This window comes from Castor canadensis, chromosome 12 (genome assembly GCF_047511655.1).
Source record: "Castor canadensis chromosome 12, mCasCan1.hap1v2, whole genome shotgun sequence".
Taxonomy (NCBI): domain Eukaryota; kingdom Metazoa; phylum Chordata; class Mammalia; order Rodentia; family Castoridae; genus Castor; species Castor canadensis.
In genome coordinates, this window is record NC_133397.1 from 74,541,126 (window position 1) to 74,565,726 (window position 24,601).

The following is a 24,601-nucleotide window of genomic DNA, read 5'->3' on the forward strand; positions in this document are numbered from 1 at the left end:
TAAGCCCCCAGAGTGCCTGTAGGCCTGGGGGGAGCTGTGAATCTGCACTCTCGTGTGATGCTGATACTACTCCTCCAAGGAATGGCTACTGAGAACCCAGTGGTTCTCTCAGCATTCTCTTGGTGATGAGACTTGGAGGTGTCCTCTTGGTTGCATTTTTGTTTAATTTCTAGGCAAATGGAGTTCTTACAAGAATTTATCCTCTTTGATGAATCAAACCAGAAGTAAAACAAGTATTTCTCTCTCCCACTTTAGGTTATATCTAGACTCATTGGATCATGATATTGACTATCATCAAACAAATTGAGATTTATAAATGCCAAACTTGGAAAGTGGTTATTTCTCCCATGCATTTGCTTACCTTCATCCAATAAATGTACTCAAAGCATAACAAACTTGTACAATAATGAAAATAGAAAACTTGAAGTTACAGGAATTACTCTCTTGATTGAAAAAGAGGTGAGAGGAAGGAAAAGGTTGACAAAGATGTATGCAGTCAAGCATGGCCTGTAATGGACATGATGAACAAACCAGCCTGACTGAAATGGGTGCTTTGTACTAGCAGAGAAGTAACTAACATGGAGCAGAAAGATGCCAGAAACACCTGACAGAACAATTTGGATTTAATGACATGAGCAAGAGGAGACTAAGGTTCTCGGTCAGAATGGTCACATAAGGCAAACCATATTGCATTGATATTAGTCTGGTGAACTGGCTTAAAGATGAACAGAAGCATTTTCCATTTTGACAGGGTGTAACAGGGCTGCTGTTTGAAATAACAGATCACATTGAAGTTTTATTGTCTTGTAAAATCAAAGAATTCATTCCAGAAGGAGAATTTTTTTTCTAGAGTTGTAGTAAGTTCACTTTGAGTTCTATCTAAAATGTAAATTACCAGGATTATTTATGACCTACTGCCACAAGGGCATACAACTCTCTCACTCTCTGAGTTCTCCCAAATAAGACTTGCATACTTTGAGAAGTTGATAGAAGCCTTGAAATCTAAGTCATTTCATATAGACAGAGAAGGTTTTCCAGTAAAGTCATTGACAAAGGACCCTTTGATCTTATATTAAACAATATTCTCTACAGATATTTTTCCAATTAAGAGACAGTACAGCACAATTAAATGAAATTTTATTTTAAACCTTTACCTCAATCTGATTCATTAATGTTCAAGGATAGTTTAGTGAACTGAATTAGTAAAATAGGAATTTTATACTGGATTTTTAAAAAGTTCTCTTTTTAAGTATAAACAGAAGCTTAACTTTTCTGGTTTTCTTCTCAAAGAAAGGCCTCAGTGGAACAAGCATCCAAATCAGCTATCTATGAGGCAACTGAAACTGAAACTTGAATCCTGATTGCCAAAAATAGTGCAGGCAGTTGTCAACATAAGAATGGTGGTTCAATTCCAGAAACTGATGAGCACTTGTAGGCAGAACACACCAAGCAAAACACAGAAACCAAGGAGTATGTCTCAGAAGTGATCACTCACTAATGAATTAGAAGTCTAAGGAAACTATGGTTGTAGAAAACTGCATACATCCTGTCCATTTTTTCAGAGCTTTTCTTTTTTTTTTTATTCATATGTGCATACAAGCCTTGGGTCATTTCTCCCCCCTGCCCCCACCCCCTCCCTTACCACCCACTCTGCCCCCTCCCTCTCCCCCCCCACCCCCTCAATACCCAGCAGAAACTATTTTGCCCTTATTTCTAATTTTGTTGTAGAGAAAGTATAAGCCATAATAGGAAGGAACAAGGGTTTTTGCTGGTTGAGATAAGGATAGCTATACAGGGCATTGACTCACATTAATTTCCTGTGCCTGTGTGTTACCTTCTAGGTTAATTCTTTTTGATCTAAACTGTTCTCTAGTTCCTGGTCCTCTTTTCCTATTGGCCTCAGTTGCTTTTAAGGTATCTGCTTTAGTTTCTCTGCGTTAAGGGCAACAAATGCTAACTAATTTTTTAGGTGTCTTACCTATCCTCACCCCTCCCTTGTGTGCTCTCGCTTTTATCATGTGCTCATAGTCCAATCCCCTTGTTGTGTTTGCCCTTGATCTAATGTCCACATATGAGGGAGAACATACAATTTTTGGTCTTTTGGGCCAGGCTAACCTCACTCAGAATGATGTTCTCCAATTCCATCCATTTACCAGCAAATGATAACATTTCGTTCTTCTTCATGGCTGCAAAAATTCCATTGTGTATAGATACCACATTTTCTTAATCCATTTGTCAGTGGTGGAGCATCTTGGCTGTTTCCATAACTTGGCTATTGTGAATAGTGCCACAATAAACATGGGTATGCAGGTGCCTCTGGAGTAACCTGTGTCACAGTCTTTTGGGTATATCCCCAAGAGTGGTATTGCTGGATCAAATGGTAGATCAATGTCTAGCTTTTTAAGTAGCCTCCAAATTTTTTTCCAGAGTGGTTGTACTAGTTTACATTCCCACCAACAGTGTAAGAGGATTCCTTTTTCCCTGCATCCTCACCAACACCTGTTGTTGGTGGTGTTGCTGATGATGGCTATTATAACAGTGTGGTTTTAATTTGCATTTCCTTTATTGCTAGAGATGGTGAGCATTTTTTCATGTGTTTTTGGCCATTTGAATTTCTTCTTTTGAGAAAGTTCTGTTTAGTTCACTTGCCCATTTCTTTATTGGTTCATTAGTTTTGGGAGAAATTAGTTTTTTAAGTTCCCTGTATATTCTGGTTATCAGTCCTTTGTCTGATGTATAGCTGGCAAATATTTTCTCCCACTCTGTGGGTGTTCTCTTCAGTTTAGAGACCATTTCTTTTGTTGAGCAGAGCTTTTTAGTTTTATGAGGTCCCATTTATCTATGCTATCTCTTAGTTGCTGTGCTGCTGGGGTTTCATTGAGAAAGTTCTTACCTATACCTACTAACTCCAGAGTATTTCCTACTCTTTCCTGTATCAACTTTAGAGTTTGTGGTCTGATATTAAGATCCTTGATCCATTTTGAGTTAATCTTGGTATAGGGTGATATACATGGATCTAGTTTCAGTTTTTTGCAGACTGCTAACCAGTTTTCCCAGCAGTTTTTGTTGAAGAGGCTGCTATTTCTCCATCGTATATTTTTAGCCCCTTTGTCAAAGACAAGTTGGTTATAGTTGTGTGGCTTCATATCTGGGTCCTCTATTCTGTTCCACTGGTCTTCATGTCTGTTTTTGTGCCAGTACCATGCTGTTTTTATTGTTATTGCTTTGTTATATAGTTTGAAGTCAGGTATTGTGATACCTCCTGCATTGTTCTTTTGACTGAGTATTGCCTTGGCTATTCGTGGCTTCCTGTGTTTCCATATAAATTTCATGGTAGATTTTTCGATCTCTATAATGAATGTCATTGCAATTTTGATAGGAATTGCATTAAACATGTGGATTACTTTTGGGAGTATAGACATTTTTACTATGTTGATTCTACCAATCCATGAGCATGGGAGATCTCTCCACTTTCTATAGTCTTCCTCAAAATCTTTCTTCAGAAGTGTATAGTTTTCCTGTAGAGGTCTTTCACATCTTTTGTTAGGTTTACACCTAGGTATTTGATTTTTTTTTGAGGCTATTGTAAATGGAATTGTTTTCATACATTCTTTTTCAGTTTGCTCATTGTTAGTGTATAGAAATGCTAATGATTTTTCTATGTTGATTTTATATCCTGCTACCTTGCTATAGCTATTGATGATGTCTAGAAGCTTCTGAGTAGAGTTTTTTGGGTCTTTAAGGTATAGGATCATGTCGTCTGCAAATAGGGATATTTTGACAGTTTCTTTACCTATTTGTTTTCCTTTTATTCCTTCTTCTTGCCTAATTGCTCTGGCTAGGAATTCCAGTACTATGTTGAATAGGAGTGGAGATAGCGGGCATCCTTGTCTGGTTCCTGATTTTAGAGGGAATGGTTTCAGTTTTTCTCCATTAAGTATAATGCTGGCTGTAGGTTTGTCATGTATAGCTTTTATAATATTGAGGTCCTTTCCTTCTATTCCTAGTTTTCTAGAGCTTTTGTCATGAAATGGTGTTGGATCTTATCAAAGGCTTTTTCTGCATCTATTGAGATGATCAAGTGGTTTTTGTCTTTGCTTCTGTTAATGTGGTTTATTACGTTTATTGATTTTCATATGTTGAACCACCCCTGCATCCCTGGGATGAAGCCTACTTGGTCGTGGCGAATAAACTTTTTGATGTGTTGTTGAATTCAGTTTGCCATTATTTTGTTGAGGATTTTTGCGTCAATGTTCATTAAGGAGATTGGCCTGTAGTTCTCCTTTTGGAGGTGTCTTTGCCTGGTTTTGGGATAAATGTAATACTGGCTTCATAAAATGTGTTTGGCAGATTTCCTTCCCTTTCTATTTCATGGAACAGTTTAAGGAGGGTTGGTATCAGTTCTTCTTTAAAGGTCTGATAGAATTCATCAGAGAATCCATCAGGTCCTGGACTTTTCTTTTTGGGGAGACTCTTGATTGCTGCTTCAATTTCATTTTGTGTTATAGATCTATTCAGGTGATTAATTTCCTCTTGGTTCAGTTTTGAATGGTCATATGTATCTAGAAATCTGTCCATTTCTTTAAGATTTTCAAATTTATTTGAATTTAGGTTCTCGAAGTAGTCTCTGATGATTTCCTGGACTTCCATGGTGTATGTTGTTATCTCCCCTTTTGCATTCCTGATTCTACTAATTTGGATTTTTTTCTCTCCTCATTTTAGTCAGGTTTGCCAGGGGTCTATCGATCTTGTTAATTTTTCAAATAACCAACTTTTTGTTTCATTAATTCTTTGTATGGTTTTTTTGGTTTCTATTTCGTTGATTTCAGCTCTTATTTTTATTATTTCTCTCCTTCTATTAGTTTTGGGATTTTCTTGTTCTTGTTTTTCTAGGAGTTTGAGATGTATCATTAGGTCATTGATTTGGGATCTTTCAGTCTTATTAATATATGCACTCATGGCTATAAACTTTCCTCTCAGGACTGGGTTAGCTGTGTCCCATAGGTTCCGGTAGGTTGTGTTTTCATTTTCATTGGCTTCCAGGAACGTTTTAATTTCCTCTTTTATTTCATCGATGATCCATTCTTCATTAAGTAATGAGTTATTTAGTTTCCAGCTGTTTGCATGATTTTTGTCTTTACTTTTGTTGTTGAGTTCTACTTTTACTGCATTGTGATCAGATAGTATGCACAGTATAATTTCTATTTTCTTATATTTGCTGAGGCTTGCTTTGTGCCCTAGGATATGATCTATTTTGGAGAAGGTTCCATGGGCTGCTGAGAAGAATGTATATTGTGTAGAAGTTGGATGAAATGTTCTATAGACATCAACTACGTCCATTTGTTCTATTGCATATTTTAGATCTTGGATTTCTTTATTGATTTTTTGTTTGGATGACCTATCTATTGATGATAATGGAGTGTTAAAGTCTCCCACAACCACTGTGTTGGCATTTGTGTATGCTTTTAGGTCTTTCAGAGTTTGTTTGATGAAATTGGGTGCGTTGACATTGGGTGCATACAGGTTGATAATTATTATTTCCTTTTGGTCTATTTCCCCTTTTATTAGTATGGAATGTCCTTCTTTATCTGGTTTGATCAATGTAGGTTTGAAGTCTACTTTGTCAGAGATCAGTATTGCTAGTCCTGCCTGTTTTGGGGGGCCATTGGCTTGGTAAATCTTCTTCCAGCCTTTCATCCTTAGTCTTGCTTATTTCTGTCGGTGAGATGGGACTCCTGTAAGCAACAAATTGTTGGATCTTCCTTTTTAATCCATTTCATCAAGCAGTGCATTTTGATGGGTGAATTAAGTCCGTTAACATTAAGCGTTAGTGCTGATAGGTATGTGGTGATTCCTGTCATTTAGTTGTCTTAGTTGTTTGAAGGTTTGATTGTGTATACCTAAGTTGAGGTTACTCTCTACTTTCTTGCTTTTTCTTTTCCTGTGGTTTGGTGTTGCCTGTCTTTTCATGGTTAAGTTGGGTTTCACTTTCTGTGTGCAGAATCCCTTGAAGAATCCTTTGTAGTGGTGGCTTTGTGGTCACATATTGTTTTAGTTTCTGCTTATCATGGAAGACTTTTATTGCTCCATCTATTTTGAATGATAGTTTTGCTGGGTAGAGTATCCTGGGGTTGAAGTTATTTTCATTCAGTGCCCAGAAGATCTCACCCCACACTCTTCTTGCTTTTAATGTTTCTGTTGAGAAGTGTGCTGTAATTTTGATGTGTTTACCTTTGTATGTTACTTGTTTTTTCTCTCTTACAGCCTTCAATATTCTTTCCTTAGTTTCTGAACTTGTTGTTTTAATGATGATATGTCGTGGGGTAGTTCTATTTTGATCTGGTCTGTTTGGTGTCCTGGAGGCCTCTTGCATCTGTATGGAAATATCTTTCTCTAGATTTGGGAAATTTTCCGTTATTATTTTGTTAAATATATTACGCATTCCCTTCGCTTGCACCTCTTCTCCTTCTTCAATGCCCATGATTCTCGAGTTTGGTCTTTTGATGGAGTCAGTGAGTTCTTGCATTTTCTTATCACAGGTCTTGAATTGTTTAATTAATAGTTCTTCAGTTTTTCCTTTAATTACCATTTCTTCTTCAAGTTCTGAAATTCTGTCTTCTGTTTATTCTGTTCTGCTGGATTGGCCTTCCGTTTTGTTTTGCAGTTCTGTTTCATTCTTTTTTCTGAGGTTTTCCATATCCTGCTGGTTTCCTCTTTAATGTTATTTTATCCTGAGTTCATTTATCTGTTTATTCATCGTGTTCTGTCTTTCACTTTGGTGTTTTATACAGTGCTTCTATGGTTTCCTTTATTTCTTCTTTTGCTTTTTCAAATTCTCTATTTTTGTTGTCTTGGAATTTCTTGAGTGTCTCCTGTACATTTTGGTTGACCCTATCCAGTATCATCTCTATAAAATTCTCATTGAGTACCTGTAGTATGTCTTCTTTTAAATTATTCTTGTGGGCTTCATTGGGTCCTTTGGCATAGTTTATCTTCATTTTGTTGGAGTCTGGATCTGAGTACCTGTTTTCTTCATTCCCCTCTGGTTCCTGTACTAATTTTTTGCTGTGGGGAAACTGGTTTCCCTGTTTTTTCTGTCTTCCCATCATTGTCTTTGGTGTTGTTACTGTCCCTGTACTGTGTGCAATTAAGTATTTTCTAGCTTGTAATAATAACAATGGTAATATTTAGAATGGAAGGGTGAGCTGAGATGGAAAGCAAGAAGTTGAAGAAATGGGAAAAACAAATACACTGACTGGAAGGAGAAAACAGAACAAGGTATCAGACAAGAAGGTTTCAAAGGTATAAACAGGGAGCTTTAGTGTACTAATTGACAGTAAGCTGAACAGACATTAGAGAGACAGAAAGAGGATTGAAAATAAAAAATAAAAAAATAAAGATAAAAATTAAAAATAAGCAAATGAAAGAAAAATCTATATATAAAAATGTATCAAAATAAAATGAAAAAATTGAAAATTTTAAAAAACCAGAAAACCTCCAAGTTCAAATGCAATGAAGTTTCAGTCTTAATAATTTGAGTGTCCATCTCAGGCTCCAATCCTGGAGATGGTGCCTCAGATGTTGTTCTGTAGTTGTCTCATCAAAGGGGGCACATAAAGTAGAACAAAACTACACACACATGCTCAAAAAAAGAAAAAACCCCACCAAGTGTCCCAAGTTCAAATGCAACACAGTTTCAGTAAGTTTTTCAGCTTACAGTTGTAATTCGGTTGTTCTCTCATCAAAGGCAGGGAGACAAAGAAAAAAAAAGAGTCTGGAGACAGTTCTGAGAATGGTGTCTGCAGCTATGGCTTGCCTGCCCGCTGCTGTCAGCCTGCTGTTGCTGGAGGCGTTATTTATGCAGATCTCTGGGGTGAGCTTAGCACTCACCTGGCCCTGCAGGCATTGTTTACTCAGAGTTTTCCTGTGAGCCTCTGCTACAAGCTTTCCCCTTTCCAAGCACTGGGAAAGGTGACACTGCACCCACATTCTGAGGCCTGTGTGTTTATTTACAGTTCATGTGGGAAGTGGGTCTTCCCCCTCTCCTGTGCAGTTCTCCTCCCACCGCCACTTTCACAAGCTTTCCTGCTCCTGATTACTGGGCAGTGCTGCTGCTCCTGCCAGCTGCCATGTTTGTTTACAGTTCACATGGGAAGTGGGTCTTCCCTTCTCTCCTGTGAAGTTTTCCTCCCTCCGCCACTCTCACCAGCTTTCCCGCTCCTGGTTGCTGGGCACGCGCCCCTGCTCCCACCAGAGCCTCTCCGGCCTGCCCAGCTTGTTTATTTACAGTCCAGGAAGGATTCCCTTCCCCCAATCTTCAGTGCTCAGGGCACCCCACCCTCTTTCCCGTGTGTCTTTATTGCTCTTATTGCTTATTACTCAGTTTCTCTTATTTCCCCGGGTGGGGGTCGGTCTGTCCAGGGGGCTATGCTGTCCAGGCCCAGGCTTGTCTGTGGGAGTACCACATTCCACGAAGCTCACCTGGTCCACGTCTTCCCAAGCCTTCTGGGCATCAGCGACTGGCAGCCCGGGGACCCTCCTGGTTTCTCTGTTTAACGTGAAGTGAAGATTCTCTGCGCCGGCTGGAGGTGTGGAGGGGTCAAAGTTATGCCTCTTCTCAGTGATTATGCCTGCATAGTGTGTCTCCAGCATCTCTCCAAGATTTCGCTATAGGAGGCTTGCTTTCTGCTTCCTCCCTCTAGCTGCCATCTTGGGATCTCCCAGAGCTTTTCTTGACCCTGCTGCCTCTCCTACCAACTGGATTGTGCATGAAGGAAGTCCCTGTTGATTGCTACAAGAATAATTTCATTAGAATAGTGGGAAAAATTAGTTCTTGGGAAGTTTAAGAAGGAATGGAGAAGGTAAAACTGGCTACTGATATGTACCATCTGCAGGAAGTTTAAGAGAAGGAAGAAGATGTGAAATTTAAGTAAAATGGGCAGTAGGGCCAAGAAAAATCTTTCTACAAACTAGGGAGAAGTTCTGCACATTTTAGATGAAGTGGAAAAGTAGCCAGAAAACTAAAGGATGAGAGATTTGCTCAGGAAGGAAAACACAGTATGTTGATTTTCAAGTGAGAAAGACAGCTCACCCTGTTTTGTTGTTGTTTGTTTTCAAATAAAACTCAGTGGTTCACAAACATCATTGTGTAACTGGATCACCCAGGCAGCTTGTTAATGTGGAATCTCAGAATGCATGAAGATTCTAATTCTGTTTAACTCAGAAATCTAGAGTCTTCATAAGCACTCCATATGATTTTCATGCTGATGATGCAATATTTGAAAAAGACTTACATGCATTCATTTGCTCTATGAAGATGTGTGTAAAGGAAGAAGCTTAGCAGTTTGAGAATGAATACCTTGAATAGAACAATAATTTCTAAGTGGCATTGAGTTCCAACTTAAATGTCAACATCATGAACCACATCTGCCATTACTGTCAATAGCAAATACAAACACACAGAACAAGTTTTCCAGACATTCACCATAGTCAGCTGTTCTTATCTTTAGACTGGTTTGAGTCTGATGTTAATGAAATATCTGAAGTTGGTTATGATTTCAGTGGCAAGTTTAAGCTTCACATTTTGGAGAGAATCAGTGCAAGAATATTCTAATTATATTTTCAGCTATTTACAACAGAAAAATGAAAAAATTTCAAATGTTTTCCATATACTTCACTGTAGCATGCAATGACTGACATTTTTTCTAGATATTGCTGCTGTGAGTTAATTAGAACACAGACAAAATGTCAGATAGATAGTGGGGTCAGGTAAAAGCAAAGCAGGTCAAAGACAGTTGCAGCACTGAAGTAGGTGAGCAATCTCAAAGAGAGTTCCTGCTGCTTTCCGACCCTACAGCACCTCCACTTTGCTCAGTGCTCACATGAACAGCTCTTGATTTGGGTTTGTTTTCATTCTGATCCTGTAAAAATTATGGCATACAAAATTATGGCTCAGTTTTAAACATAAGCGGAAATTAAAAACTAAAAATTTGTTTCAGTGATTCTTAGCTTTTTGATTAACAGACCCAAAGCATATGAGAATTTTATTCCAATTCCCTAAAACCTGATCATACATATGTACATGAATTTGTTTATGTACAATTTAGGCATTTCACTGATGGCCTGAAAGTTATTCCAGAGGCCCATAGACTCCAGAGTTGGAAGACAGAGCCAAGAACTGGAGAGAACATTCACATGGAAAAAAGTTGATTTTTGCTGAAGTGTTACTGTCTACTCAGAAAAGATACCTTGAACTGAATAATTTCTTTTCTTTTCTTGATAGTAATTTGGTTTTTCTTTGTTTTTGCAATACTAGGGGTTGTACTCAGGGCCTCATGCTTGCTAGGCAGGTGTTCTACCACTTGAGCCATGCTGCCTGCCCTTTTTTGTGTTGGCTATTTTGAGGTTGGGTCTCACTTTATGCCTGGGATGACCTGAACCATGATCCTCCTATTCATGCTTTCTTGTGTAGCTCAGATGACAGGCTCCCACCACATCTAGCCATTGGTTGAGATACGGTCTTCTGAGCTTTTTACCTTGGCCAGTCTCAAGCCATAATCTTTCCAATCTTTGTCACCTGAGTAGCTAGGATTTACAGGCTTGAGACACTGTGCCCAGCAAATGATAATTATTTTATATGTGATGAATTGAACTTATATTTTAGTTTAACTTGGGTCTTGCTTCTAATCTTATCTAATTTATGTTTTCTTTTATCATTCTCATAGTTTAAGACTTTTTATGCTCTTAATATTAAATAGTTTCCAAAGAGTTAATAGTAAATGAAAACTTATTTCCAAGTAGTTTTTATACAGGACTGTTAAGTTGAAAATATCTATAGCATATTTGTTTTATTATAAAAAATCATTTAATGATCAGCCATATTGCCAAGGTTGTGAAATCTTTATAAGACCAATTGTTGTTTTAAAACATCTCCCTCTCTGAGTCATTTATTAAACTTGAAAATGATTTGTTAAAAATTTTGCTAAATTTTAAGTATTGTCTCCAAAAACATATCTTACAATAAGAAGTGCTTCAATTGCTTAGTTTCATACTGAATACTTTATTCATTTGTCCCAATTTTTATTTGTTCATAGAGTTGTAACTTATGAGAACATCATTAAAAATGACTACTATACTATTAGCCAAAAGGCAGTGACACATGTTTACAATGATGACATTGAATTTATCGAAATTGATCGATGGGAAAAGGAATATCTGTATCACAGAGAACTCACTAAGATTCCCATATTTGCACTTTTCCGGAAATGGAAAGCTTTTACTGTATGGAAGAAGAATGTCCGCTGCAAGAAAGTCACTGGATGTCGAAAAGCTCTACGGAAAAATTTGTTCATTGTTAATCCTGTATGTATTTATTAATCATATTTTAAAGGAATTACAGAAAGAGAAAGTGTAAACCTATTATAGATGTTGGTATAGACTCTGAATTCTCTTTTTAAGAGAATTCACAGTTTTCATCCTGCCTTGTCACTTAGAAGTCTATCAATATAGTGATTTTTTTTCAGATTTATTAGCATGAATTTATTAAAACTATTCTTTCATTCTTTTTAGGATCTAAAGTACATTTTTAAATTTTTTTTTCTTTTTTTATTGTTTTATTATTCATATGTGCATACAAGGCTTGGGTCATTTCTCCCCCCTACCCCTACTCCCTCCGTGATGTTTTAATAAGAGTTGAAAATGCAAAAGTATAAGAAATGAGAGTCTTAGATTTGTGATTCCCTTGTTGTTGACCAAGAAAGTTGGATATCCTTTTGAGCACAAGGACTGATTACACTCTGGATTTTATGGTCCAAATAATTTGGAGCTTGTTTTCATGGGCCAATACTTACCTGCCGGTATATCAGATGTTCTTCTACCATGGATTCAGACAGTAGGGAAAACTTTAATATTTACTTTGGTTGATGGGGTGATCATAGAAATGGGACTATTAAAGAACGTGTGGCCATATTTAAACTCTACCTACTGAAAATTTTTTGTAATACTAGGGATTGAACCTAGGGCCTCCTGAATGCTAGGCAAACACTCAACCACTGAGCTATATCCCTCTACCTATTGAATTTTAAGTTGAATTAGAAGTTTTCTACTTAGCCCTTGGGAGTGAACTGAAATTATCATTACAGTCATGGTCAGAGTACTGGGTCCTCAAGTTGTTTATTTCTATCACACTGAGTCACTGCCTTCTCAGGTCAGAAGCCACAAGTTTGCTTTTTATTGATTACTTCCATCACTTTGCTAGGGTAGTCTGAAAAAATTATTATTAATATGTCATTCATGCAATAAAGGAACATTCAATGACTATGATTAACAGATACTAATGCAAAACTGTATAAAATGTAACACCTTGAATCACCCATCCCATTAAGCCTTCTGAATTGTGGGAAAATATTCCAATCCTTCTTGTCACCAAGTTCAATCCCTACGTCTCTAATTTTATTATGGATCCATTAGTCATCTGAAACTACTTTACCCCTTTACTATATCTTGAACACTACACATATCATAAATTTATTGTTAAATATACAAAATAGTTCTTCCTAGATTTTTCTTTAAAATTAACTCTCTCAATTCTCAGATCTTTTTCTCTGTAGGCTGAAAGTCTCTCTGTCTGACTAGGAAATTCTTGTCCTTTTAAGCTAGGATTGACCTAAATAACACAGACATTGTGGTGGTTTAAATATCTTAAATGCTCAGCACACTTAATCACAAGTTCTTTATTTACAGTTAGTCAACTATGGTGGCCAATGCCTCTCTCTGCACTAGGTTGAAGGAAGAAATACAGAGTTGTCCTTGAAATTTTTGTTTTCATGATTTTTTAAGTAACCAACCTTGTTACCACATGTGCCTACAGTTTCTTATAACAATTTTATTGATATGCAATTTATATACTATATAATTTACCTATATAATTTTATAATTCAATAATTTTAGTGTATTCACATAATTGACCATTCAACACTATAGTGAATTTTAGATCATATTCATAATTTCAAAAGAAACTCCTTTACCCATTAATAGTCAATCCTCATAATTTTTCTCCCCTGCTCACCTGTTCCTCTCCCCAGCTCTAGACAGCCAGTAATCTATAGATTTTCTGTGTCTATAGATTTTCCTATTCTATACATCTCATTCAAATGGAGTCAAAGTTTTGGTCCTTTGTGATTGGCATTTCTCATTTAACATAATGTTTTAACATTCATCTATGTTGTGAAGTAGCATTTCTTTCCAATAGCAAATTATATTTCTTTGTGTGACTATATCTATCTTATTTATCCCTCCATCTATTGGCAAATACTTGGTTTGTTTCCACTTTTTTGAATAATGCTGTTATGAACAGTTATTACAAGTTTTTGTGTGAGCATATGTTTTCATTTCTCTTGGGTGTATCCCTAGGAATGGGATCGCTGGTTACTACTAACTTTATATTTAATGTTTTGAAAATGTTTTCTAAAACAGTTTGTTGTCCACTGAACTTTTAAAGTCAAGTTTAGCTTTGTTCTACATTATAACTTCTTAGTTTAATAGATTATCCTTCTACTATATTATCATTGTGACTCGACATTGTAAAGTCCTTAAAGTAAAACAAAGAATCCAGTTTTCTGTAACTTGCCTTCAATTTTATCCCTTAAATAACTGAAAGATGTGTATGTCTCTTTGAAGTGAAAAGAAAGAAATTTAGACAAATTAATTTGATAATTCAAAGAATTCTTTCTGAAAAAAGTTTCAGAAGTGTTCCTATTTGATATATGCATTTTGTAGTTGTAGCTCAAGTTAACATACAGAGCTTTTAATGACCATTTTTCTTTCCACATGTTTTTATACCTTTAAACAGGATCTTTTTAAACTAAATAATGATAAGTTCTGTTTTTCACTCAGTATTTGAGACCAGCTCTTCTTAAAATAAGTGAACTGTGCTATCAATTGAGCTTCATGGGACTTTGTTATATTGAAAAAAGCCATACCTACACCCTGCAGGAATTTAATGCTGCACAAGTCGTACGACTGGGGGAGGTAAGGAATGTTGTAAGCAAGGATTAAGATTTTTTCCCATTTATGGATACTTTGGTGTCACTAATTATTCATATTCATCAATGTCTAGGTGACAGAGCGCCTAGAAGAATTCCGAAATGAGGCAAAAGACGTGGTCAGGAAGGCTTGTCGAATTGCTTTGCGTGCTGTAGGATTTATTCCTGATGACTGTGTGTTTGAATCTAAGGACGGTATGAAAGGCAAAGAACCTAGATATGTCAGAAGTAGCAGCTCTCTAAAACACTAGCTCTTCTTTATTCTGTATTTCTTTTTCTTCTTTCTTTTCTTTTTAATCCAGGGTCTCACTGTGTAGTGCAAGCTAGCCTCAAACTTACAATCCTCCTGCTTCTACCTCTCAGTGCTGGAACTAGACACATGCAGCATCACACCCACCTTATTCTATTTTTCTCAAGTTTAAATAGTGATCGTCTTTTTCACTTGTTCCAAATTTCTGCTTCATTATAAATTCAATGTACATTGTGGAGGGGAAAAAATATGGTGAATACCACATTTTCTTGCAATTCTCCCACTTATGTATAGTAGTCCTAAACTAGACTCAGAATCTTAATTCATAAGCATTCTACAGTGAACTCAAGGCCTCACCTAGTAGTACAGGCAATAGCTTTGTTAATTAAAATTGAGGAACTGGACGGATTTTAGGATTGTCCCCAGCTGGCATATTCTCTAAAAGATGACTCAAATACAGCTAGAAAAGAGGATAAAGATATTCCTGGGAAAGAGGTATCATGCTCTATAGATAACTCTTATTAACAGGAATGTTAGTGAACATTCTAGTTAGTGAACAGACTGTTCTTGAGTTGAAATCCATTGATGTGAAATTCTTTCAGGTAACTGGGCTATTGTCTAGAATTTGAAATGCTTTTTGAATCAAAGGATTTTGTTGCTTTTAAATTTTGTTTTTTCTTTGAATCCATATTGAAACAAATGGAGTTTTTTTGTGTGTAAGAATTCTTATTGTGCCTTCTTTTCTTAGATTTTTTAAAAGTAACAGAGGATGCAGGTCTCACTGAAATGCCATTTGAGTTGCCCACTTACGGAGATTCTGAAAAAATGACTTACACAGAACAGGCCAGCAAAAGGCATCATTGCATGAGGCTGACATGGTAAATGATTACTCTTTCTTTCAAGAAAAATTTCAGTATCCAACCTCAAGTCTCATTAAAAGTTAAGCCCTGGCCAGATGTGGTAGCACACACCAATAATCTCAGCTACTGAGGAGGCAGCGATCAGAAGGACCATAAGTTTGAGGCCAGCCAGGGCAAAGGTAGTGAGAACCTATCTCATAAACAAAATACAAAAACAAAAAGTCTGGGGTCATGGCTCAAGTCATAGAGTGCTTGCCTAGCAAGCTCTGGGTTCAGTTCGCGGTAGCACAAATAAATAAATAAATCCTGTAAGGTGAGGGATATGCTAATTTGCATGACTAGAATAATTATTACACTGTGTATCCAAACTTCATGTACAGTTTAAGTGTATGCAATAAAAAATTAAAACAAAATAGAATTCTTTCTAGGAAATAAATGATGTCTCATTAAAAACAAACACTTCACCACAGGGTTCACTAATAGTGATAGAATTTGAGTAATATGGTGACCTGAATGCATGTCCTTAGAAGCCCACCTCTCCAACTGCCACCCAGGAAAGCAGCTGGTGGGCAGACTGGTAGAGATTAGAGTACAAATCCAAGGTCAAGAGCTCCTTTTTGATCTCTAAGTCCTTGTGTCCACTGGCTAGGCCTGGAGCACAGAGACCAACAATAGAATAGTCTGTGCTATAGAGAAGTGAGATACAAAGAGACTGGTGGACCTCCTCAAATAAGTCAGAAGATCTGCTCCTTCCTTTCAGTCACTCAAGAGCTAACTGCAGAACCACACAAAATCCTATCCCATACCTAAGGCAGTCTTTGCAACTGGGAGCCAGGGAGGGAAGTCTTCCTTCTGGGACCCCACCAGCTCTGCCACCTGCTTGCCCAATTGGATCTTGACCTTGACTATTTCAGAGTGTGGATTATCCATCATTCTAAAACCTAATGATTACAAATATCTCTTGCAAACAAAATAACCAGACATTATCTGAAAAATTGTAAAACTATAAAGCATCAACTATTATTATTCAGTGCTCACTAATTAAACCAACAATTAACACTGTCTATTTAATAAATCTTAACTTTGTACCGGTTTATATATGAAAATGTCTATGTAGCAACAAAAGTCAGTGAGTAGTCTCCAAGACTACCATCCCGGCTAAGAGGTACTAGAGACCTTGGAGCTCCACTCATACAGAATAAAGTTATTGTTAATGCCTTGCTGGATCAGTCTGCATCCTAATTACTCAAGTAAAGAAACAAAATCAATATGTTTGAATCAACAATTGCTGTCAAACAACATTTATTCAATAGCAATGACACTTTTACCATTACAATGCAAATCACAGATGTTGCATGCATAGAGTTTTTCTTTAAAGCATCTTAAAACACTCTCATGACCCTTTGAGAAGATGAGTCAGGGCATTTTCTTTAACAACTATATTTCTCATCAAAGAGCCTCTGGAAGAGTTAGAACTCCTAGCTAAATTGATTCTCTATATTTAAATATATCCGTGTTTTAAAGGGGAAAATGTCTCAGAACTACTCTCCTGGACAATAAATCTGCTTTAGGTCAAAAATCAAGGAGAAATCATGATATTTCAAATTTTAAATACTTGCTTTGTAGTCACTGTCAAAAATATGTAGTGAATATAGAAAACTGACAGTGTTTGCCTTTTCTTTTCAAGCTTTATCCATCTAAATGACTATCTAATTGAGAACACACTGCACATCCTAACAGTAAATTCTGCGAACTCTCTTTTGAATTATCTCACTGACAAACTAAAACGAACACCTTCAGCAGATGTCATTCAGAAATGGATTACTGAAGAGAAGACTGAAGTCACTGACAAAAAGGTATCCTCAGACAAAATAAAACTCATTAGTTAGTGTTTATTGAAGAGTGCTTATTACAAATCATGTTCTTTTATGTGTACTGAGGAGATAAAGACCTTTTTTGAAAATATTTCTTTTGAAGCATTAGTTATTATATTATTAGTTTGCTTCTACTAAGTATATCAACTCCATTTGTATTTAAATATTATTAACTTTCTGCATGCTAATATGTATAGCTGTAATATGCTATACATTGCTAATACGTTTTTCCAGTTTATTGCTTGCCTTTTTATTTTATTGGTAGTGTTTTTACAGACAGACATTTCACACTTCCATGTCATCTTTCAAAATTTACCTTTATTTTTTTCCAATGGTCTATTAATTCTTTGAAAGCTGTTCCTTCCACATGCCAGGATTACAAATTCAGTTAATTGTATAAATGTAAGTTTACATGTGTTTGTTTTAATTTGCACCTTGCTACTCATACCTGTGTAACACTGCACATGTGAATCCTTTTAGGTGGCCCCTGTGATGGAAAAACAGGAAGAAGATGACTCTTTCATCCCAATGTTTCTCTCAGAACTGATCCTGACCATCCAGTCACTAGTCTTCGAGCCTTCTTTGGAGGACTTTGTGGTGTGTGCGTCTTCATACAATATCTGTAAATAAGCATTTTTTTGAAAAATGAAGGAACTGCCTTACTGTCAGATGCATGGCAGGACTGCAGTTGCCACGTCTCCAAAGTGTTTATAAGAGCGAGAAAAACATTGTTTTGTTCCAGCATTAACTCTCCATACAAACTATCTAAAAATTTATCACATTTTCCTTAACTTGAGGCTGATCAGGAGCTTGAATAGGCACACCACCAAAAGGACATATTCTGTATTTTAAAATTGACTATAGGCATCCCTCTAATAGTCTAAGAAATCACTCTGTTGTAAACACCATTTTCAAAATCTTTTTTAAAATATGCAGCATCTGAGAGAATTTTATTGTTTTAGTTATTTATTGCTCTGTAACAAATTACCACAAATTTAGCATCTTAAAGTAACCACCATGTTTTCTTTCAGTCTTGTTTTAATACAACTGATATGCTTACATAACTAACTTGCTATGAGATTATATACATAGTTACTGATGTGTGTTTGATTTAGGATACCATATATAAGTTCTCTCTCTCTCCCTCCCTCTCTCTCTCTCTCATTCTTCCCTCCCCTCTCCCTCTCTCCCTCTCTCACCCTTTCCCCTAGACATTATATCATAAGTTTTCCCCATGTCATTAAATAATTTTTAGAGCTATCATTTTGAAAGGGTATGGAATTTCCCATTGTACAGATGTCTGATAACTTATATAACCATACTACTATTTTTGAACACTTTAAGTATTCCTCTAGTTATTATGAGTGATGCTGCAGTGAAATTCCTTACATATAAATCTTTGTTCATATGTCTAATTTTTTTCTCTTAGGTTATATTCTAGAATAGAAATTATTGGTCAAATAATATAAACTTTTAACCATGCCTTTAAACTTTCCCTTAGACTTACCTTGACCTCCTTGCCTTATGACCTTCTAAAGTTTTATTCACACCTCACATGGATCTCATCACAATGTGTTACAATTTTCTTTTATCTGCCTCTTTCTTAATGAGAAAATATGTGTCCTGAAACAGGGCTGCATCTTCTGATTTGTCATATACTCAGAATCAGCACACATTTCACTTGGTTGAATGAGTTATTGTTATTTAATTCAGAAAATTCAAAAATATTCATGCATATGATCACCTATGTGTTTACATTTGTGTTCATGCTTTTCTCTCTGACAGGATGGTATTTCCAGTGCAATTAATCATTTTCAGAACACTGTGTTGTCCGTTCCTAATCTTGTGCCTGATTCGTATTTTGATGCTTTCACCAGCCCTTACATTAACAACAAACTTGAGGAGAAAACCTGTGGATCTGGGCCAAGCTTATCAGCTATATTTGAAGATGATAAGAACTTTCACACAATTATCTCTCAAATAAAGGTATATTTACTTTTACCAAAATTATTTTATAGTAGACTCAATTTTTAGGAAGTTGAGTAATATATTTTCTTCAGTCTTATCATTAAATGTTTTATTTGTGAAAAATGGTATGTACCTAATCTCTAAACAGTAAAATTCAAAAATAATGTTGATATCATAAAAATTGTCCTATTAAGCATTATCATTTTAAAAGCATTGAAATATCTGTTAAAACAGTTACCTGTCATTAGCAATCATTTGCATGTGTTTCTAGCAAAGCAGTAAAGGCTTTTAGAATGCTGAAAGGCACAAGCAGAACAAGGATGGCTTACCAGCCAACACAATCCTCTTAATTGAAATCATTTTTTTATTAAATGTCTTATGTTTTATTAAAACATAGTATAATTATTTGATTTGAGGCCCATTAGAAAAGAAATGTAATAACATCTATCCACAATCTCTTAAATGCAAATACTAAGGCATAATTAAAGACTTTAACATTAGTGGTCCATATTCTAGAATTTTCAACTTAACTGACCCAATTTTTTAATTTGTTTGTTTTTGTGTTGTTTATTTTTGTGGTACTGGGGTTTGAACTGGGGTTCTTTCACTTGGCAGGTAGGCTGGTACTCTACCATTTCAGCAACAACCCCAACCCAAATGCCCCAGTTCTTAAAAGATGTTTATAGAGAATATTTGTGTGAGAAGGGAAAGCACAGCACTTTCATTGGTGTGTTTCTCCCTTGATCTTGGTAACCTTAGTTTCCTGTGTGGAAAACAAGAATGTGACCCTCACCTCACTGCAACTGTCTTTTATCCTTAACACCCAAGTACCTTTATAATTATCAAGCTTAATATTTGCCTATGTTAGTCATAGGTATACCTTATACATATAGTCTTATGTAACTTAAAATGAGCACAGTATTTAAATCTGTTCATCTCATAAAGCTATATATGGTTATAATTATAATCATATACTTTTTAATTATTTATACAAATTTATGGGGTATATGATAACTTGACACACACATACAGTAATGATCAAATCAGAGTAGTGAACATTTCTGTCTCAAACATTTTTAAAATTTTTGATTAGCATGTAATAATTATACATATTTATGAGGTACAGTATTATATTTGAGTATGTGTATTCATATACTAAAATTCAGGGTAGTAAACATTTCATGGTCTGGTTTTATTTTTTTTTTTATTATCTTCATATGTGCATACAATGTTTGGATCATTTCTCCCCCCTTCCCCCAACCCCCACCCAAATCCTCCCAACCCCTCACTACCAGGCAGAAACTATTTTGCCCTTATCTCTAGTTTTGTTGAAGAGAGAGTATAAGCAATAATGGGAAGGACCAAGGGTTTTTGCTAGTTGAGATAAGGATAGCTATACAGGGAGTTGACCTGCATTGCTTTCCTGTACATGTGTATTACCTTCTAAGTTAATTCTTCTTGAACTAACCTTTTCTCTAGTTCCTGGTCTCCTTCTCCTATTGGCCTCAATCACTTTAAAGTATCTGCTTTAGTTTCTCTGCGTTGAGGGCAACAAATGCTATCCAGTTTTTTGGGTGTTTTACCTATCCTCATACCTTCCTTGAGCGTTCTCACTTTATCATGTGCTCAAAGTCCAATCCCCTTGTTGTGTTTGCCCTTGATCTAATGTCCGAATATGAGGGAGAACATATGCTTTTTGGTCTTTTGGGCCAGGCTAACCTCACCCAGAATGATGTTCTCCAGTTCCATCCATTTACCTGCGAATGATAACATTTCGTTCTTCTTCATGGCTGCATAAAATTCCATTTGTATAAATACCACATTTTCTTAATCAATTCATCAGTAGTGGAGCATCTTGGCTGTTTCCATAACTTGGCTATTGTGAATAGTGCTGCAAAAAACATGGGTGTGCAGGTTCCTCTGGAGTACCCAGTGTCACATTCTTTTGGGTATATCCCCAAGAGTGGTATTGCTGGATCATATAGCAGATCTATGTTTAGCTTTTAAGAAGCCTCCAAATTTTTTTCAAAGTGGTTGTACTACTTTGCATTCCCACCAGCAGTGTAAAAGGGTTCCTTTTTCCCCACATCCTCGCCAACACCTGTTGTTAATGGTGTTGTTAATCATGGCTATTCTAATGGGGGTGAGGTGGAATCCTAGTGTGGTTTTGATTTGCATTTCCTTAATGGCTGGAGATGGTGAGAATTTTTTCATGTGTTTTTTGGCCATTTGAATTTCTTCTTTTAAGAAAGCTTTGTTTACTTCACTTGCCCTTTTCTTTATTGGTTCATTAATTTGGGGAGAGTTTAGTTTTTTGAGTTCCCTATATATTCTGGTTATCAATCCTTTGTCTGATGTGTACTTGCAAATATTTTCTCCCACTCTGTGGGTGGTCTCTTCAGTTTAGAGACCATTTCTTTTGTTAAGCAGAAGCTTTTTAGTTTTATGAAGTCCCACTTATCTATGCTGTCTCTTAGTTGCTGAGCTGCTGGGGTTCCATTGAGAAAGTTCTTACCTATACCTATTAAATCCAAGGTATTTCCTACTCTTTCCAGTACCAACTTTGGAGTTTGGGATTTGATATTAAGATTCTTGATCCATTTTGAGTTAATCTTGGTATAGGGTGATATACATGGATCTAGTTTCAGTTTTTTGCAGACTGCTAACCAGTTTTCCCAGCAGTTTTTGTTGAAGAGATGTCTTTTCTCCATCATATATTTTTAGCACCTTTGTCAAAGATAAGTTGGTTATAGTTGTGTGGCTTCATATCCCGGTCCTTTATTCTGTTTCACTGGTCTTCATGTCTGTTTTTGTGCCAGTACCATGCTTTTTTTATTGCTATTGCTTTGTAATGTAGTATGAAGTTGGGTGTTGTGATACCTCCAGCATTGTTCTTTTTACTGTGTATTGCCTTGGCTGTTCGTGGCTTCTTGTGTTTCCACATAAATTTAACGGTAGATTTTTCAATCTCTTTAATGAATGTCATTGGGATTTTGATGGGAATTTCATTGAACATGTAGATTATTTTTGGGAGTATAGACATTTTTACTATATTGATTCTATCAATCCATGAGCATGGGAGATCTCTCCACTTTCTATAGTCTTCCTCAAAATCTTTCTTCAGAAGTTTATAGTTTTCCTTGTAGAGATTGTTCACATCCTTTGTTAGGTTTACATCTAGGTATTTGATTTTTTTTTGAGGCTATTGTAAATGGAATTGTTTAGTTCTCAGTTTGTTCTTTATTAGTGTATAGAAATGCTAATGATTTTTCCTATTGATTTTATATTCTGCTACCTTGCTATAGCTATTGATGGTGTTTAGGAGCTTTTGAGTAGAGTTTTTTGGGTCTTTAAGGTATAGGATCATGTCATCTGCAAATAGGGATATTTTGACTGTTTCTATTTATATTCCTTTTATTCCTTCTTCTTGCCTAATTGCTCTGGCTAGGAATTCCAGTACTATGTTGAAAAGGAGTGGGGATAGTGGGCATCCTTGTCTCGTTCCTGATTTTAGAGGGAATGGTTTCAGTTTTTCACCGTTAAGTATAATGCTGGCTGTAGATTTGTCATATATAGCTTTTATAATGTTGGGGTACTTTTCTTCTAGTCCTACTTTTCTTAGAACTTTTATCATGAAATGGTGTTGGAGCTTATCAAAGGCTTTTTCTGCATCTATTGAGAAGATAAAGTGGTTTTGTCTTGGCTTCTGTTAATGTGGTTTATTACCTTTATTGATTTTCATATGTTGGACCACTCCTGCATTCCTGGATGAAGCCTACTTGGTCATGGTGAATGATCTTTTTGATGTGTTGTTGAATTCTGTTTGCCACTGTTTTATTGAGGATTTTTGCATCAATGTTCATTAAGGAGATTGGCCTGTAGTTCTCCTTTTGGAGGTGTCTTTGCCTGATTTTGGGATAAGTGTAATACTGGCTTCATAAAATATGTTAGGCAGTTTTCCTTCCCTTTCTATTTTGTGGAGCAGTTTAAGGAGGGTTGGTATCAGTTCTTCTTTAAAGGTCTGATAGAATTCAGCAGAGAATCCACCAGGTCCTGGACTTTTCTTTTTGGGGAGACTCTTGATTGCTGCTTCAATTTCATTTTGTGTTATAGATCTATTCAGGTGATTAATTTCCTCTTGGTTCAGTTTTGGATGATCATATGTATCTAGAAATCTGTCCATTTCTTCAAGATTTTCAAATTTATTTGAATATAGGTTCTCCAAGTAGTCTCTGATGATTTCTTAGACTTCTATGGTGTTTGTTGTTATCTCCCCTTTTGCATTCCTGATTTTACTAATTTGGGTTTTTTTTCTCTCCTCATTTTAGTCAGGTTTGCCAGTGGTCTATCGATATTGTTTATTTTTTGAAAGGACCAACTTTTTGTTTCATTAATTCTTTGTATGGTTATTTTGGTTGAGGGACCAAAAGGAAATAACAGTTATCAACCTATATGCACCCAATATCAACGCACCCAATTTCATCAAACATACCCTGAAAGACCTAAAAGCATATATTAACTCCAACACAGTGGTTGTGGGAGACTTTAACACCCCATTATCATCAATAGATAGGCCATCCAAACAAAAAATTAATAAAGAAATCCTAGATCTAAAACATACCATAGATCACATAGACCTAGTTGATGTCTACAGAACATTTCATCCAACGTCTACACAATACACATTTTTCTCAGCAGCCCACAGAACCTTCTCCAAAATAGATCATATCCTAGGGCACAAAGCAGCTTCTTGCTGAACAAGAAGGAGAGAAATAATAAAAATAAGAGCTGAAATCAATAAAATAGAAACCAAAACAGCCATACAAAGAATTAATGAAACAAAAAGTTGGTCCTTTCAAAAAATAAACAAGATCAATAGACCCCTGGCAAACCTGACTAAAATGAGGAGAGAAAAAACCCAAATCAGTAAAATCAGGAATGCAAAAGGGGAGATAACAACAAACACCATGGAAGTCCAGGAAATTATCAGAGACTACTTTGAGAACCTATATTCAAATAAATTTGAAAATCTTGAAGGAATGGAAGATTTCTAGATACTTATGATCATCCAAAACTGAACCAAAAGGACATTATTACCTGAATAGATCTATAACACAAAATGAAATTGAAGCAATAATCAAGAGTCTCCCTAAAAAGAAAAGTCCAGGACCTGATGGATTCTCTGTTGAATTCTATCAGACCTTTAAAGAAGAACTAAACTTAAACTTAAACCTTAAACTGTTCCACAAAATAGAAAGGGAAGGAAATCTGCCTAACACATTTTATGAAGCCAGTAATTACACTTATCCCAAAACTAGGCAAAGACACCACCAAAAAGAGGAACTATAGGCCAATTTCCTTAGTGAACATTCATGCAAAAATTCTCAATAAAACAGTGGCAAACAGAATTCAACAACACATCAAAAAGATCATTCACCACGACCAAGTAGGCTTCATCCCAGGAATGCAGGGGTGGTTCAACGTACAAAAATCAATAAAGGTAATAAACCACATTAACAGAAGCCAAGACAAAAACCACTTGATCATCTCAATAGATGCAGAAAAAGCCTTTGATAAGATCCAACACCATTTCATGATAAAAGTTCT

At 36.1% G+C, this 24,601-nt stretch overlaps 1 protein-coding gene across 1 annotated transcript in view; it reads left to right on the top strand.

Moving 5' to 3' along the window:
- The window catches only part of Dnah6 (dynein axonemal heavy chain 6), a 260,955-nt gene that overhangs the window by 23,469 nt on the left and 212,885 nt on the right, over positions 1 to 24,601 (top strand). Inside the window, exons 5-11 of the mRNA XM_074050092.1 lie at positions 11,094 to 11,361; positions 13,894 to 14,028; positions 14,117 to 14,237; positions 15,041 to 15,170; positions 16,840 to 17,008; positions 17,507 to 17,623; positions 18,812 to 19,012. Of these exons, the coding sequence (XP_073906193.1) occupies positions 11,094 to 11,361; positions 13,894 to 14,028; positions 14,117 to 14,237; positions 15,041 to 15,170; positions 16,840 to 17,008; positions 17,507 to 17,623; positions 18,812 to 19,012 (1,141 nt within the window). The remainder of the gene's footprint in view (positions 1 to 11,093; positions 11,362 to 13,893; positions 14,029 to 14,116; positions 14,238 to 15,040; positions 15,171 to 16,839; positions 17,009 to 17,506; positions 17,624 to 18,811; positions 19,013 to 24,601) is intronic.